This window comes from Palaemon carinicauda, chromosome 24 (genome assembly GCF_036898095.1).
Source record: "Palaemon carinicauda isolate YSFRI2023 chromosome 24, ASM3689809v2, whole genome shotgun sequence".
In the NCBI taxonomy this organism is placed as follows: domain Eukaryota; kingdom Metazoa; phylum Arthropoda; class Malacostraca; order Decapoda; family Palaemonidae; genus Palaemon; species Palaemon carinicauda.
In genome coordinates this window covers 69160178-69177302 of record NC_090748.1, presented here as the reverse complement: position 1 = coordinate 69177302, position 17125 = coordinate 69160178, and the positions used below count along the sequence as shown (strand labels likewise).

The 17125-nt window shown below is 42.0% G+C and overlaps 1 protein-coding gene across 1 annotated transcript in view; it reads left to right on the top strand.

Annotated features, from left to right (window-relative positions):
* The window catches only part of Oseg6 (intraflagellar transport protein Oseg6), a 313337-nt gene that overhangs the window by 110455 nt on the left and 185757 nt on the right, over window positions 1-17125 (top strand). The window contains 1 exon segment of the mRNA XM_068348165.1: window positions 11121-11233. Within this exon segment, the coding sequence (XP_068204266.1) occupies window positions 11121-11233 (113 nt within the window).

Below are 17125 nucleotides of genomic sequence, written 5' to 3'. Positions count from 1 at the left end.
CCTCACACTTCACTTTTTGCTCCTCCTGTAAAGAAAGGAAATTGAAATTAGTATGCGGTAATTTATCACACTTGATAAATAAAAATGTCATGCATTAAATGTTTTGGTATCTTAACCATTATAGCTTTGGATAGTAAGCTAGAAAGGAAATAGGAAAGACACATACTTGTGTCTCCTGTCCAGCCAATTGCTTTGACCTCCCCCAATATTAATATTAGAATTTTCTTATTAAAGGAAAATCTAAGGAGAAGGTCTCTAATCTCTAGAGTTAGAATTAGTGTACAGTATATTAGCACTGACCCTTTCATAAAAGTATTAATATTGTGGGGTAAATTATAATCTGATGACTTTCATCAGTGTATTGAAGGAATACTTCACTTCAATATAAGATTGGTCTCAACAATAGACTGTGAAAGGATACACAGGGTATGTAGGAAAATACTGTATAAACTACTGTATGATATATACTATAGTTTTCTGTCTGCATTATTTACTATACTGCAGAAATACTGGCTACTGTATAAACATATACTGTAGTTCAGCCAGCATGTTGCCGGCTAGGCTAGTACCTGGCGGCACTGGTCTATGCTGGTTAGGTTAGTACCTGACGGCACTAGCCGACAAAGAGAGAGAAAGCATGGAGAAAAGGGCTACCTTATTAATGAAGTTTAGTACATTAGATAAGGGTGTTGGTATTATTATCCCTACTGCCTTCCTCCAGAATGAGGGTTCAAATGGAAGGGGGAAATGAATCATTCTAGCTTCCCTCCAGCCACAAGACCTGCTGCCGGCTACTGCCGGTTTCAGGGATGTGATTGGAAAGTCCAAGGAGGAGTGAAAAGCACTCGAAGACAAAGGGTCTCCCACCGGCAGCTGTCATGGCCGTCACAACCTTTCCCGGAGCCTTGCGTCCATAGGGGAAGGTCAGAGTGGCTATCAAGCCGCCTATGTAGGAGCCCGGCCGGCGCCACATTTTACCCGGAAGGCGGGGAGATTGTAGGACACCGGCCAAAGACATGCGATGGCTAGGCTATCGCTAAAGGACAGAGAGGGGCAGGGAAAGGGTCTTGTATGTTGTGTCGGGAGAAAGCGGCAGGATTGCCGGACATTTCCAGACACAATCAGAAACCTCGTTTCAATATCGGTGCCGTCCTGGGCGGCAGAAGAATATCGATTCTTCAGCCCAGGGTTTGCCGAAGCAAGACTTGTCTTCTAGACCGCAAGGGAGAAGGTGGCGGCATCGTACCACCACTTCGGATGCGGACTGAGGGTCTTACAAGCGACCCAGAGTACAAGACCTGCCATCCTGCTCCGAGACCAATCTCTGGAGGTATGCAGAGTTCATGCCTATTACCAACAGCAAGCTCTACATCTCGGAGAAGTTGGGAGCCATTCCCCTGGACGACATTCAGTTCTGGCCGAACTTCAATGTCTACCCAGAGTGCTTCATCCGGCTGAAGCATGAACCAGCGTCGAAAGAGGAGACGGAACCAAAGGTGGTCATGGTATTCGACCACGACAAAGCACAGGCTCTCTTGACGAGTAGCCTGAAGAAAGCAGGTTATACAAACTCACAAGTTTCTGCACTGAGCAAGAAACACCCTACCTTTCTTGCTCCTTCTTAGAGAGCCTTCCCCTTTACGTCGAAGGCTTTTCAGACCGTTGCCAAGGCAGTTGAGGCAGGCAAACCATGCCCTACACTAGAGGAGTGTAGGCCTCTGTCTTTAGCCCTGTCCACGGATGAGAAGGAATGGAATGAGGTCCACCTAACCTTCTCAGTAGGAAAAGAGGATGTAGATATCGAGGGACAGCAGTTCAGCGAGAACCTCCCGAAGCTATCGGACTTTCTCTTTCCCTCCAGAACTGCATAGACATGTGTGCAGGCCACAACAGCAGCCCAGATATGCTCAAGGTCCTGGCCAAGATGCACATGGCCCCCCTTGTAAAGGACCTGTACGCCTTCATGAAGGCCAGGAGAGCCTGTAGGGAGTTCGTGTTTGCTGCTGCGATGGTGAAACACGAACCCAGGAAGCTGATTTCTTTCAGTATCTGGTGTAAGGACCTCTTCCCAAAAGAAGTGGTCCAAGAGGTAGTTGAGAAAGCCGCCACCGAGAATAGGAACCTTCTCCAAAAGTGGGGCATCTCCTCAAAGAGGAAGTCTTCCCTGGATGCTGGTCCCCAACCCAAACGGAAGACAAAGAAGCCAAGACTACCTTCTTGGCCTACTCAGCAACATCCTACGGTCACCATGACCGCGATGCCCCAAGTGGTCGCTCTAGTAAAAAAACTCTTCAGGCACATGATCTCCTGAAAGAATAAGAACACCTCCACATGGTTAAGGTCTTGTCTCTCAAGACAGACAGCACACTGCTCACTCAGAATAGAAGTATAAGCAAGCATACAAAGAGATGTATAGTAAATGAGGAACTGGAGAAAGTCCACATCGTAACGTTGAAATTTATCAGATGTACCTGTGTTAGAGGAGCATGAGTTCCCCTTCATTGAGATCCCCTATTGAGCTATGTGCATCGTCAGTTATGAGAATCACATAAAGTCGAAAAAAGTTATCTCGGCTACAGAGCCAGGTATGAAGACTCGTACTTGCTAGGGAAAGTCTCTTATAAGGCTACGCTGAGCTAGTGGTACATCCCCAGCTGTATTTTGATCCAGGACTGGAGACTGCAAAGATCTTATAGGATATCTGAACAGTACAGCCATCCATGACTCTGCCATCCAAAAACTGAGGCTCTGACTTGAGGAGCAAGGTTATTCCCACGCTACCCCTTCATTCACTTGAGCTTTGTTAGAGACTGACACATATGAGAATTTATTGAGGGAATTTGAGGCCATTGCCAAGTGGCAAGAGTTAATCGCACGAGCCGTGAGAACGCTTCTAAAAAGGTCAAAGCTTCTAAAGAAGTTATGAGGTTAAGTGTACTTGTTTCTGCTTTGACCAATCTTTAGTTGTTTTCCATCTTAATGGGGTGCTTAAGCAGAGATGTGGCACTGAAGTTTTTGGTTTTGGTTTACTCCTTCAGTTGATAGAAGTTTAATGGGGCCAAATTTATGGACTTTAACCTATCCCCAGAATGCCTTATTGAAGAACTGATATTAGGTCAAGTTCAATTCTAGGGCAGCATTGAGAAGTTTTATGTCTAATAGGATAAATCTGTAAAGAAACAATAATACTAGTGGCCAATAACAAAAAGGATGCCATGGCATGAAGGGAGAAGAAAGAGAATTTTATGCTCCTCGTTGAGTCCTTTCTCCTGTAAGGTTCATTTCCAGTGACTAAATGTTTGGAAACCAGTTGAAGTCAAACCCTGAGTTGTACAGGTGACCAAGGAAGGTATTGACTCCCATTTCTGAATTTAAGACCCTACATGCCTTTGCTGCCAGTTAGAGCTAGGTTTACAAAAGATGCTTTAATGAATATTTGTCCTTAGAAGAGGAGGTATGGGTGATGCTTGGAAAACAGGTGATAGGTGAAGGTAAAGTTTACTCTCCATAAATTAAAAGTGGCTTCTCAGATGTTTTAAAGGTGACAGAGTTTTGGTCCTTCTTAACAACCTCAGTCCATTTAATTTATTCTTCCAACAAAACCCTTTTTGGGATGAAGGTAGTATTAGTTTGAAACATACTGTAAAATGGAAGGGAACATTGTAGCTCCAGTAGTTTTGAGGAACATAGGTTTTCAACTGTCTCCAATTTATTTTGCCAGGCAAGATACACCAGTTGATGGATCTCGATCTCAGTTCCAGGTTTTCTTGACGATTCTTGCTTCAGTTATAGACTACTGTATTGTAATTAGATAAAGTCTTCGAGGTTGGTAAATGAACTTCTCATGATAGCTTCTCCATTCAAGAAGCTTCACAACATTTTCATCAACTTTTCCAGCAAAATCAAACTTACGATCTCCAAACCATCATTTGGGAATAGTCAGAACTTGAACTGACAACATAAAGTACTTAAGCTTGGATATAAATCAACACAGTAAATGCTCTTGTTCTCCATTTGATTGCTCATATTGATGAGGAATATTACCCATAGGCTAGATTCCTCTACCAAGATGAGGCCCATTCTAATTCACCATTTGGTTGCCATAGAGATTTTGGTCCCTTGTATATGACTCAAGATTAAATTTTTTCGGTAACCAAACAAATAATGGTTACCCATGAGTATGCTAAACAGCTACCCTATTTCACTTAATGTGGGAGGTTCTGCGAAGTGTCAAAGTACAACAACTTCATCCCTCCCCAGAGATTCTTCTCTTTGTGGATATATTTACAACAGGATATACAACTCACTTGACAGATTTCCTGGGTGTCGAAATGTGTTCATGTCAGGAGAAGCAGCAGCTTGTAGACTTTTTTAGAGCTAATAGTAGATATTTTTTGGTCTACTAATCTTATAGCCCCATTTAAAAAGCAAAGTAATTGGGATTATAATGGGAAACATAGCCATGGAAGATGATATAAAGAACCGTACCAAAGCAAGATAAAAGTTCCTGCATCCCACAGCTATCATGATATTCATCTAGAAAGAAAGTTTGGATCATTTTGAAGTTCATCAGCCTTTTGCCGCTACCAGTGGATATTATTAGGGAGCTCCAGACTGGGAGAAACTTCTTTACTGATCTCAGATTTATTAGTTTCCACAGTACATTTAGGTATTAAACAAGTAGGGGCTTTTTGTATAGGTGTCTGATGATATCTACAAACCATATCAAGGGTCTACTAGCAACCTCTAGCAGATAAAACAAAACCTATTTTGCTATTGATACGGAGCGAGATATAGGTCTTGATCTATTAAATGTTATTATTCTATTTCTTTTTCATCTTTTTTTCAGTACTTCTAGTTTATACACTTTGAAAATGAGATGTCTAGGAGATTATCAGACTTCTGAGCTGAATTCTAAAATTCCCTGGAGCCTTTCCAAACCTCATATGGATTTATGGATAGGTCAACAATGCAGGTCAATGCACTGCATAGTCTTAGAGAAGATTATGGACTTTAATATGTGTAGGTCCTATTTTTTTCCATCTGGCTTTTTTTGTGAAGACCCAAACACAAGAAATTTGAGACCAAATTACTGCACCTTTAACATTATCTCTTTTTGTCTATTCAAAAATTGAAGATTTTGCTCTTTCTGAGCTTTATGCTTGTATCTTCAGAGGGCTCAAGGCTCTGTTAGGAAGATATGTAATGGTTGAGAAAATAAATGTCTGTTATAAAACAATCATGAACATCACCCTTTACTGGCTCAGTCAAGAAATTCCCATGGCATACAGAAAGTGTCCCATGATATAGTAGCAGAGGTCAAGGTACTAGTGTATTAGATCAAAATGCCCTTGACTTTATATTTTTAAGCATTTTATGGATGGCAGACTCATGGTAGTGTTAAGTTTGACGAATTTTTATCCAAGAGATGTGACAAACAGGTAATTGTGATTGCGCTGGTGACCAAATAAGGGTACCGAGTCTCATTTCACAAATTTAAACTCATAGGCAGTCATGGTCACGTCTTACAAGGGATGGGGGGAAGTCTCCTTCAACTTCGTACCAGGCTTTGTGACTAAGACTCAGAATCCTTCATCTGCCAATGAAAGGTTTCAAGAATTTTGGTTTTCCAGCCTCAATAAGGTAACACAGGATACAGACCAGTTGATACTGTGCCCAGTCAGGGCGCTGAGGAAATACCTGAAGTGCACCAGACCTTTCAGACCATCATCTCTTCCTTAGTACCAACAAGGTAAAGAAGAGAATCTCTCGCAACACCATCTCTTTCTGGCTCAAGAAAGTTATTGCGAGGGCTATTCACTGAGACCCAGAGGCAGCACAACCCAAAGCCCATCAAGTTAGGGGAGTGGCTGCCTCACTGGCGTTTAAGAGAAATTTCTCAGTCTCCCAAGTCTTAAGAGCTGGGGGCTGGAAACGCTAATCTACATTCATCACTCACTATTTGAGCAACGTGACACATAGGTCTCTAGACACCTTTTCTATAGGGCCTATTGTGGTAGGTCTACAGGTGCTGTAGCTACCTTACGCCCTTTCGAGGGATAGTAGCCATTGGTTGAGGATCCTGTGTTACACTAGGTTTTAAGAAGGAAATCCATCTACAGTGGAACCTCTACATACGAATTTAATCCGTTCCAGAACCAACTTCGGATGTAGAAAATGTTCGGTTGTCGAAACAAATTTTCCCATAAGAATACATTGAAATAGGATTAATCCGTGGTTGAGCCCAAAAACCTATGATAACTTCTTAATAAACTACTACACATAATTTTCCCATGAGAATAATGAACACTAAATTAGATAATAGACATGTAAATAAGAAGAATAGACATGTAAATAAGAAGAATTAGCAAAAAATGATAAATAAGAAACGGGTTTTTAGCGTCACTTTACCTTAGAAACTCCAGCGCAGGTGTTGTTAGTCTTGCTACGCAGAGAGGAGACGGACGGGCGGCGAGGAGGTAGAGAGGTTAACTACGATAAACGTACACTACCGTAACTTATTCTAACTTACACTAAGTGAACTTTAACATAACTTAGCTTTTTTTTTTTTTATAATTTATATTTTTTTTTTACATTTTCTTTTTTTCTTTTTGATGATTAATTTTAATCACTTTCACTCTCTACACTTAAAATTGATTGAATTTTTTCTCTTCACTCTTTGCTGTTTTCTTTGAACCACTTCCTTCCTCTTCATCACGAGTTCGCTTCGTAGTTTTTTTAAAGAAGCTATCGATAGAAAGTTGCTTGGTACAGCTTTTCAGAATGTTTCGAAAATAAGTTAGGGAAACATCATCAAACTGCGCAGCTACACGACAAACCTGCAATTTCTTTTGATGGTATTTGTCGATGAAGTCGACCACGTCTTGATATTTTCCTAACACCTCTTTTATTTGCGCGGAACTTATTGCAAGTTCACTCATACGGACGCCACGCTCATGCTTTTCAATAATTCCTTGCTTTACTTCTAAAGAAAGCATTCCCTTATTCCTTTTCTCACCACTACCACTACCACTTGCGAAACTAAGCCTTTTAGAGCCCATGATTTTCGTAAAATACCGTAAAAGGATGAATGTAAAAAATCACGATTAAAACACAATTAATAGCAGAACGCACAGGGCACAACCACATAAAGCCAACGAGAACAGAGGACTGACCCAAGCCACGTTAATTGAGGGTCCCTCCGAGGTTGAAGTGCTGCCTTCTATTGGCGGAAATAAAAAACACATCAGGCGCTATGAGCACCGACTACGCATACGAGTATTGTTTACTTTGGGTGTCGAAAAAAAAATTCGGGTGTAGAGTAGGAACGTGTTCGAATTGTACTTCGCGTGTCGAAAAATTCGGATACAACCGGTACGACGAAAATTGCTACTTCGTGTGTCGAAATAAAATTCGGGTGTAGAGTCAAAAATTTGCTCGAATTTTACTTCGGATGTTGGAAAATTCGGATGTAGATACGTTCGTGTGTAGAGGTTCCACTGTATCTATCTTCGTTTCCTTCTCCCTCCCATCTGGGGATCCTAGTCTGTAGCCAGTTTCAGCTGGACTTGTTAATGAAAATAAGGTATGAAACTCATCTGATTCCTCTCACAGGGTATAAGTTATACTCGTTGTCACGAGGTTTCCCCTTTTCAAGGTCTGGGGAATCCTAAGTTTGAAGGGGTCCGAGTCGAATGTTCCTGACCCACTTCATCCTGAAACATTTGTTTCCACAAAGCTACAAACTTCCAGTTGTGCTAAGATTATGAGGATCTACAGAGAAAGAAGATTTACAGGAGATTTTTTCTTCATGAGAGTATAGTCTGAGGACTATCTTCCCTATGAATAGGGAACTCCTTGGCACCCTAGCCGCAGGACTAAGTCTCCTATAGTAAAAAATGAGGGTTTGTATCAGTGTAGGAACAAATGACAAACTTATAACAGAGTTTGTATTTTTCCTAACATACAAACCCGAATTCCCTACACAAATCTTCCCCCCATCACCGCCCCCTAGGTAGTCCTAGCTAGAATCTGATTGAAGGTAAACAGTAGCTAACAACCGGAGGTTCCCCACCTCGAACAGGTGGATAACTACCTGCCCGGTCGTTAATGACCTTGTTAAGGTTTTTCTGCCGTATTTTCCAGCTCACGCTAGAATATCTGTAGTAAAGAATTCGGTTTTGTATGTTAGGAAAAATACAAACTCTGTTATAAGTTTGTCATGTTCCTTTTTGGATATTAATAAACGAAAACAAATTTATTTATCATAATTTAATCATAAAGGAAGATCCTCTTTCTCAATATCTTGCTTCTTTTGGCTCCTGTCAGGCAAGGCAGCTGCTCCTCTCTCTCTCTCTCTCTCTCTCTCTCTCTCTCTCTCATCACATATTATGAAAGTGTATGAGAGGGTAATAAAAAAGAAAATAATGAACCATTTGGTCAAAAATAATTTGTTTAATATGGGTCAACACGGTTTCGTACCTGGAAAAAGTACACAGACCCAACTGATAGCTCACTATGAAAACATATACAATAATATGATAAATGAAAAAGACACAGATGTGATCTATCTAGATTTTGCAAAAGCCTTTGACAAGGTAGACCATAACATATTGGAGAAAAAAATGAGAAAGCATAATATTGTGGGAAAGATAGGAAAATGGGTAAAAGAATTCCTGCAAAACAGAAAACAGATAGTGGTTGCAAATGACGAGAAATCAGATGAAGCCCAGGTAATATCTGGTGTGCCCCAAGGTACGGTATTAGCTGCACTGCTATTTGTTATTATGATCTCAGACATAGACCGTGATGTTGAAAACTCCGTAGTGAGAAGTTTCGCCGATGACACAAGAATAAGTAGAGAAATTACTTGTGATGAAGATAGGAACTCACTACAAAGAGATCTAAACAAAATATATGAATGGGCGGAGATAAATAGGATGGTATTTAACTCTGATAAATTCGAATCAATAAATTATGGAAACAGAGAAGGAATGGTGTACAGTATGCATACAAGGGACCTAATAATGAGACAATCACAAACAAGGAAGCAATTAAAGACCTTGGTGTAATTTTAAATAGGAATATGTTATGCAACGACCAAATAGCAACACTGTTGGCTAAATGTAAAGCAAAAATGGGAATGTTATTCAGACACTTTAAAACAAGAAAAGCTGAACACATGATTATGCTTTACAAAACTTATGTGCGTAGTACACTCGAGTACTGCAATGTGATATGGTACCCACACTACCAAAAGGATATTGCGCAAATAGAGAGTGTACAAAGGTCCTATACTGCTAGAATAGAAGAAGTTAAGGACCTTGATTACTGGGAAAGACTGCAATTTTTAAAACTATACAGTCTAGAAAGGAGAAGAGAACGCTACATGATAATACAAGCATGGAAGCAAATAGAAGGAATTGCTGAAAACATCATGGAGCTTAAAGTATCAGAAAGAGCAAGCAGAGGTAGATTAATAGTGCCAAAAAGCATTCCAGGTAAACTGAGAAAGGCGCACAGGACATTAATCCACTACGCACCAGCATCGATAATGCAGCGACTATTTAATGTGCTGCCAGCTCATCTAAGAAACATATCAGGAGTGAGCGTAGATGCGTTTAAAAATCAGCTCGATAAATACCTAAGATGCATCCCAGACCATCCAAGACTGGAAGATGCAAAATACACCGGAAGATGTATTAGCAACTCTCTGGTGGATATACGAGGTGCCTCACACTGAGGGACCTGGGGGAACCCAAACAAAAAATAAGGCAATAAGGTAAGGCGCTCTCTCTCTCTCTCTCTCTCTCTCTCTCTCTCTCTCTCTCTCTCTCTCTCTCTCTCTCTCTTTCTCTCTCTCTCTCTCTCTCTCTCTCTCTCTCTCTCTCTCTCTCTCTCTCTCTCTCTGCGCGTCACTACCAACATTACCCACTTCTGAACTCTTAATAGAGCAAATTTCTTCTTCCTTATGTTAGGAAGATGTTGAAATAGTCTTTTCCTCTTTGAAATGATAAAATTCTCGTTGAAAACTAGAAAAACAAACGTAAAAATGAGTGAATGTCAGAGGTTAAACTCAGACATATACTCTATATGTTTGTTGTAGGACTGAAGGACGAAGGGTGTAATTTACCATTTAATACATCATCTTGTGACTCATGGAAGCTATACAGATGCCATTGTTCACAATTTCTTTTACATTAAAATATAATAATCATCAAAATTTACGATAACAAGAAATCTGCATTTTCTTGTTGGAAACAATGTTTTTGGTTTATTGAGTTACTTTTACTAATTACCCTATAACTATGAAAGTAAGAGGAATTTTGACAAAATATTTCTTATACACATTCTCCATTGTCATACGAAGCACAGTTAATTTTTCAGGATTTTGTTTTTCTTCCTATACCCCCTATATTGGCATTCCGGCTGGACCCCTTGAGTATTGCCTAGATTCCCCTGGCAGGATGATGCTTATTTTCATTAGCCAATTTGGTCTCCCCGGAGAAGTTGGTCCCTTGCTCTAAATACAGGACTTTCTCCCTTCATCTTTTACTCATCAAATCATGATCAGCCAGTTCCACTGGTTCCTTCCACACCAGAAGTTCTCTTCATTGTCACAAGAAAAGAGAGCCCATTTTCTTGATATCCACACTGCTTGGAAGTGGCCACCTCAGGAGAAGGTGGGCTCCATAAATTTCCTATGTCAAAAGCTTTTTTGTAGTTTTTTCTCTATAAACCTTTGAGCCCAATGATAGAGGTAAAATTGTGGGGATTATTGTGAACATAGCTATAACAGTGGGTTAGAAGAATGAGAGAGCGAGATAAAATCAATTCTTGTATTTCCTGAGGGAAAGCAATGATTTTCAGGCAATTCCTAAGTGCCATTCTTGTTAGAGCTTTTCAATAAATTTTTAAGTTAATTTATAATTGTGCTTACTCAGTGACACTGCATTTTTTATGTGAATAATATTTATAAAGAATTATATTTAATTTATTGAATTTTATTCATATATGAAATTAAAACCTCTTTAACCTTTTAATTTCAAGTAACTCCTCAATAGTTTTTGTGTTTTTTATCTTATAAATAGTGTGTTTTATAGCTGTACCCACCATTACAGGAAACATCCATGTGTATCTAACAAAATTACCTGTCCTTGGTGGGGCATATGGATCTCGAGTAGCTCATCTAACATCCTTACTCGAGGTTACTGTTGCTAATGTAGTGGAAAAGGTAAGTGCAGTAACTGGAGTATATGCATTTTATCTTTTTGCCTCTGCAGTTTGTGCTTAATTTTTTCTTTGAATAGTGAATAAATTTTTCTAAGTAAATTGGCCTATGATCCACTGTGTGATACAGCTCTTTATTTAATCTAATGTTATTCTATTCTTGATTATGTTAAAAGTTTTAATAGAAATCTAAGACTGACAGACGAGTACAAAGGACCTCCCTCCCATACAAGGTGTACTGTGAGTAAATGCATAGGTATATACAATATTGGAGTGAAGCACAATCTTTTTTAATTTGCTACCACCTCTTAGAACTTAGGGATATAACTTAATTCAGTGTCTTACGGGGTCCGGTCGACTAATGCTGTTTTTTAAGGACAGGACTATGACATTCATACCACTTAATAAGGTGACTTAGGTCATCTCCAAACTGCATAGGATTTTTGCCTCTGACCTTCGGTTTTGCAACGTCAGGGCGAATTATCCTGAAAATGAGTTTTTAAATATTAAACTTACCCGCTGGTTATATAACAATGGCTTTAGTCCCTGACGTCCGGCAGAAATTAAAAAATTCGCGGCAATCGCAGATAGCATTGCCAGGTGTACACTAGCGCCCCCACCGGAGCTAGGCAGAACCATTCCATCCAGCACGAGATTTTCTCATGCCGCCATTTTGGCAACATCGTTAGGAATTCACTAGCTAACTAACTGGAAGTTGACAGTGATCTTGGTGATATATTTTGTTTTTTGGTTATTGGCTTTCGCATTATTGGACTCGCTTTTGGATTCTCTTGAATACTTGTTGGATTTGGATTATTTGGATTATTTTTTTACCCTTGCTTGTTTTTGATCTCTCTGTTTATCTTTCAATATGACCGATCCCTCTCCTTCATATAGGAAGTGTGTGAAAGGGTGTAAGACTCAGCTTCCAAAAGCCTCTGTTGATCCCCATTCTATTTGTACTAAATGTAGGGGTAAAATTTGTGTTTATGAAGACCGATGTCAAGAATGTTTTTCATTGCCCGAGAGTGAGTGGTTAGCTTTTGAACGCTACTCTCACAAATTAGAGAGGGATAGAGTTAGGCATAGTTCTTCTCGATCTAGAGATTTATCTGCTTCTAATATCATTGAACCTAATTCTTCCCCTGTAGTGGTAGATCCAGTCACTAATACTATTTCATCTGAACCTACGATGAAAGATATGATGACAGTGGTTCAAGCTCTTGGAGTAAGGGTAGATTCGCTCGCGGCGGACAGAAACCAACTCATGTCCGACGTTAACCAACTTAAAAGTGTGAGTGTTAAAAGTGCTATTAATGTGTTCAGTGATGTGGAGGGTGCGTCTGCGCGAACCTGTTGTTCACCTGGACTTAGACCTCTTGCAAGCTCCCGAACCCATGGGAGAAGTAATGTCGATCGGCGAAAGGGAACGAGAGGCGTCATCGCTCGCGCAGACGTCCCCTCGAGCGTTCCTGTTGTCGCATCGCAGGTCGCTCACCCTCGCCATGGGAAAGGTGAGGTTAGTTTTTTGTCTTCATCTTCGGATGACGCTACGCATGGCAAGGTCTGGCGTCATGCTTCCAGACCTCTTAAGAGAAAAGCGGATGTAGTGGCACAGCGGCGCTATCCGTCACCGCAAGCGCCTAGCTGCAGCCTTTGGGATTCGCCAGAGCGTTTTCATTCGTCTATTGGAGGTTCTCCTCCAAAACGTCCTGACAGGATGTCGGAGGTTGACAAGGGTTTACTTCAGACTGAGTCGGAGCTTATTCCTGAATCTGGTGTTACGGTACATGCACCGCCGCTTCCACCAGACTGGGTTACATCTCCTGATAATGTGGAGCGTTATGCAAGCGATGAGGAAGGTGAGTTCGCAATAGAAGTTTCTACACCTGTGTCGCCTAAGGTTGATCCTAATTGGAGTATGCTGCGAGACATGAAGCAGCAGCTCTCATCTTTCATGCAGTCATATCAGCCTGCTGTTAGCAAAGCGGTGGTTCGTCATGGTTCCGATCACGACGCGTTGTCGCTCAGGCGGCCTACCAACGTACGCGATGTTGAACAGCGGGATAAGGCTGCTATTTCTAAAGGAGTTTCTGCTTCTCTTGATAATAAACATCAAGCGGCTAAGCGTGACGCCGAGCGTCATCCTTCCAGGCGCGACGACAAACGCCAGGCAGCTGAGCGTGACGTGGCGCGCCAAGCTAAACGTGACGTCGAACGTCTAACATACCGTGACGCCCAATGTCAGTCGGATACGGTTCGACATGCGCACGCATGTGACGTCGAGCGCAATATTAGCGATTGTCAGGTGGACAAACATACCGAATGACTTGATCATGGCACCGCGCTACTGATGCTTATGCTCATAAGCGACAACTTTCGGAACAGGACGCTGTTACAGTGGCTGGAATCCGTATGGAAGAAGAACCGGATGATCATTCCTCTCTGGAATAGCCTTTTGATGTTGTCTCGGAAGAGGAAGAGAATAAAACACCTCAACACTCTGTAGATCTCAAAAAGAGTGTTAGTTTTTACAGAATTATTTCCTGATCACTTTGCTCCTGTAGCTCCACGTTCACCTCCATTGGAGTTTACCTTGGGAATGACAGCAAGAATATCGAATTTTACCAAGATGGTTCTCTCTCGCTCTTCAAAGAGAGCATTAAAGTTAATGGGTGTGTGGATGCAATCTAAAAGAGTTCTAGGCAGAACAGGCTTCGCTTTTCCTCCGGCCAGATTAGCCTCTAAGTCTAGCATATGGTACAAGACAGGAGAGGTCTTAGGCTTGGGAGTTCCTGCTTCTGCCCAAGGCGACTGCTCGAGTTTAGTGAACTCTTCTCGTCGCTTGGCTATGAGAAGGACAAAGATCCTATGGTCTATGTCTGAGTTTGACCTTCTCCTCAAAGGCATCCATAGGGCATTTGAAGTATTCAACTTCCTTGATTGGTCTCTGGGCACCTTGGGGAAGAAAGTTTCTGCAATGATGGATTCTGAAACTGTGAACTTTTTACATGTAACGTCTTGCATGGATAAAGCTGTTAGAGATGGCTCGAATGAGTTTGCAGCCCTGTTTACAGCCGGAGTCATTAAGAAGAGGTCAGCTATGTGCTCTTTTCTCTCCATGGGAGTCACTCCTTTCTAGAGGTCAGAATTGCTTTATGCACCTCTTTCTCCTTCTCTATTCCCTCAGGAGATAGTAAAGGAGGCTGCTGCTGCCCTAACACAAAAAGCTACTCACGACTTCTCCAAAACAGCTAGGAAGGTTCTTCCAAGGAAGGTTCTTCCAACTTCATTCTCTGCCTGTACACCAAAGGAGGATTCTTCTTTCCCGCAAGCATCACAGCTTTTTCTTGGAAGGTTGGTCGGTAGGGGTAGCTTCAGACCCGATGGTAAAAGGTCTAGGAGAGGTTCTAGGTCGGGCCGAAGCAGAGTCCGACTGCCTTCGCCTTCAGACAGCAGTGGGGGCCAGGCTAAACAACTTTTGGCAAGCCTGGGAGAGAAGGGGAGCGGACCCTTGGTCCGTTCTAGTTTTAAAGGAGGGTTACAAGATCCCGTTTATCTCGAAACCTCCGTTAGTTATAGACCCTGTGGATCTCTCTGCCAAATACTGTACAAGGAGGAATCGAAGAAGCAGGCCATGCAGCTTCAAATGTCTCTCTTGCTAGAGGAAATAGAGAGGGTACGGGACTTAAAATCTCCAGGTTTTTACAACAGACTGTTCCTGGTTCCCAAGAACTCAGGAGAATGGAGATCAGTCCTGGACGTAAGTGCCCTCAACAGCTATGTCCAGAAGACAAAGTTTTCTATGGAATCTCAGAAGACTGTGCTTGCAGCAGTAAGGAAGGGCAACTGGATGGTCTCATTGGACCTCCAGGACGCTTATTTTCATGTCCCGATCCACCCGAGTTGCAAACGTTACCTGAGGTTCGTGTACAGGAAGGAGGTCTTCCAGTTTCGGGCCTTGTGTTTTGGCCTCAACACCGCCCCTCTAGTCTTCACAAAGATAATGTTGAATCTGGCGAGCATGTTCCATTCAAGAGGCATCAGAGCCTCCTTATACTTGGACGATTGGCTAATAAGAGCTCCCTCCCTCAATCGCTGTCTGGAGGATTTGCATCTGACAATGAGTCTGTCAGAAGAACTAGGACTTCTGGTGATTCTATATTTAGGGATGAAGATTCAGAGTCTGGCTTTTCAGCTTTTTCTGTCACCTGCAAGTATACAGCTAGCTCTCCTAAAACTTTGTACCTTTCTAAAGAAGGAGTTTTGTTCAGTAAGAGAGTGGATGAGTCTCCTGGGAACCCTCTCTTCACTGGAGCAGTTTGTGTGTCTGGGGAAACTAAACCTACGACCCCTTCAGTTCCATCTCAATTGCCATTGGAACAAAGAGGACAGCCTCAACAAGGAAAGCATTCCCCTTACGGAACCAATAAAAGAGTGCCTTCAGTGGTGGAACAACATAAACAAACTTCAGGAAGGTCTCTCCTTGGAGCAGAAGAACCCAGACCTTGTGGTGTTTTCCGACGCCTCGGACTCAGGGTGGGGAGCAACACTGGGAAAGTCAGAGATCTCGGGTCTGTGGACAAGGGAACAAGAAAGCCTCCACATCAATCAAAAGGAGCTGTTGGCAGTCCTGTTGGCTCTCAAAGGTTTAGAGAAGTTACTACTAAACAAAGTAGTACAAGTCAATGCCGTCAACACCACAGCATTGGCGTACATAGCAAAACAAGGCGGGACGCACTCTAGGCCACTTTACGAAATAACAAGAACTCTTCTCGTATGGGCACAGCAAAGGAAGATATCCCTGTTGACAAGGTTCATACAGGGAGAGAAGAACGTGATGGCAGACGGCCTCAGCAGAAGGAATCAAGTTCTTCCCACAGAGTGGACATTGCATCTGAGGTATGCAAAAAACTTTGGCGGATTTGGGGTCGCCCCCTCATAGATCTATTCGTGACCTCAAAAACGAAAAGGCTAGAGACTTATTGCTCTCCAGTTTCGGACCTCGAAGCGTCACACATAGACGCGTTCCTGATGAATTGGTCTCGCCTGGATGTGTACGCATTCTCTCCATTCAAAGTGCTGCACAAGGTATTACAGAAGTTTGTGTCTCACGAGGGGGACCAGGTTGACTCTAGTAGCTCCCTTCTGGCCGTCAAGATGTTGGTTCACAGAGGTACTGGGATGTTTGGTGGATGTTCCAAGAAGCCTACTATTGAGAATAGATCTTCTCAAACAACCTCACTTGGCAAGAAACCATCTAAACCTCCAAGCTCTACGTCTGACTGCCTTCAGACTATCGAAAAACTCGCAAGATCTAGAGGATTTTTGAAGGAGGCAGCCAAGGCTATTGCTAGAGCAAGGAGGACTTCTACCATCAAGGTTTATCAGTCCAAGTGGGAAGTTTTAGAGGATGGTGTAGAGCTAGCTCAGTTTCTTCATCCAGTACCTCTGTAACTCAAACTGCCGATTTCTTTTTAGAGCTTAGAAAAAAAGCACAATTTTTCCTCCTCAACCATCAAGGGATACAGGAGTATGCTGGCTGCTGTCTTCAGGCACAGGGATTTAGATCTCTCTAATAACAAGGACCTTCAGGATCTTCTCAGATCTTTTGAAACCTCTAAGAAGCATCAACAGGAATCACCAGCCTGGAATTTAGATGTGGTTTTAAAATTCCTCATGAGTGACAGATTCAAACCTTTGCACTTGGCTTCCTTTAAAGATCTGACCTTAAAGACTCTAATTTTAGTAAGCCTAGCAACAGCTAAGAGAGTCAGTGAAGTTCACGCTTTTAGCAAGAACATTGGCTTCAGAAACGGGAAAGCCATATGCTCCTTGCAACTGGAATTTGTGGCCAAAAACGAACGTCCTTCTCACCCATGGCCAAAGTCTTTCG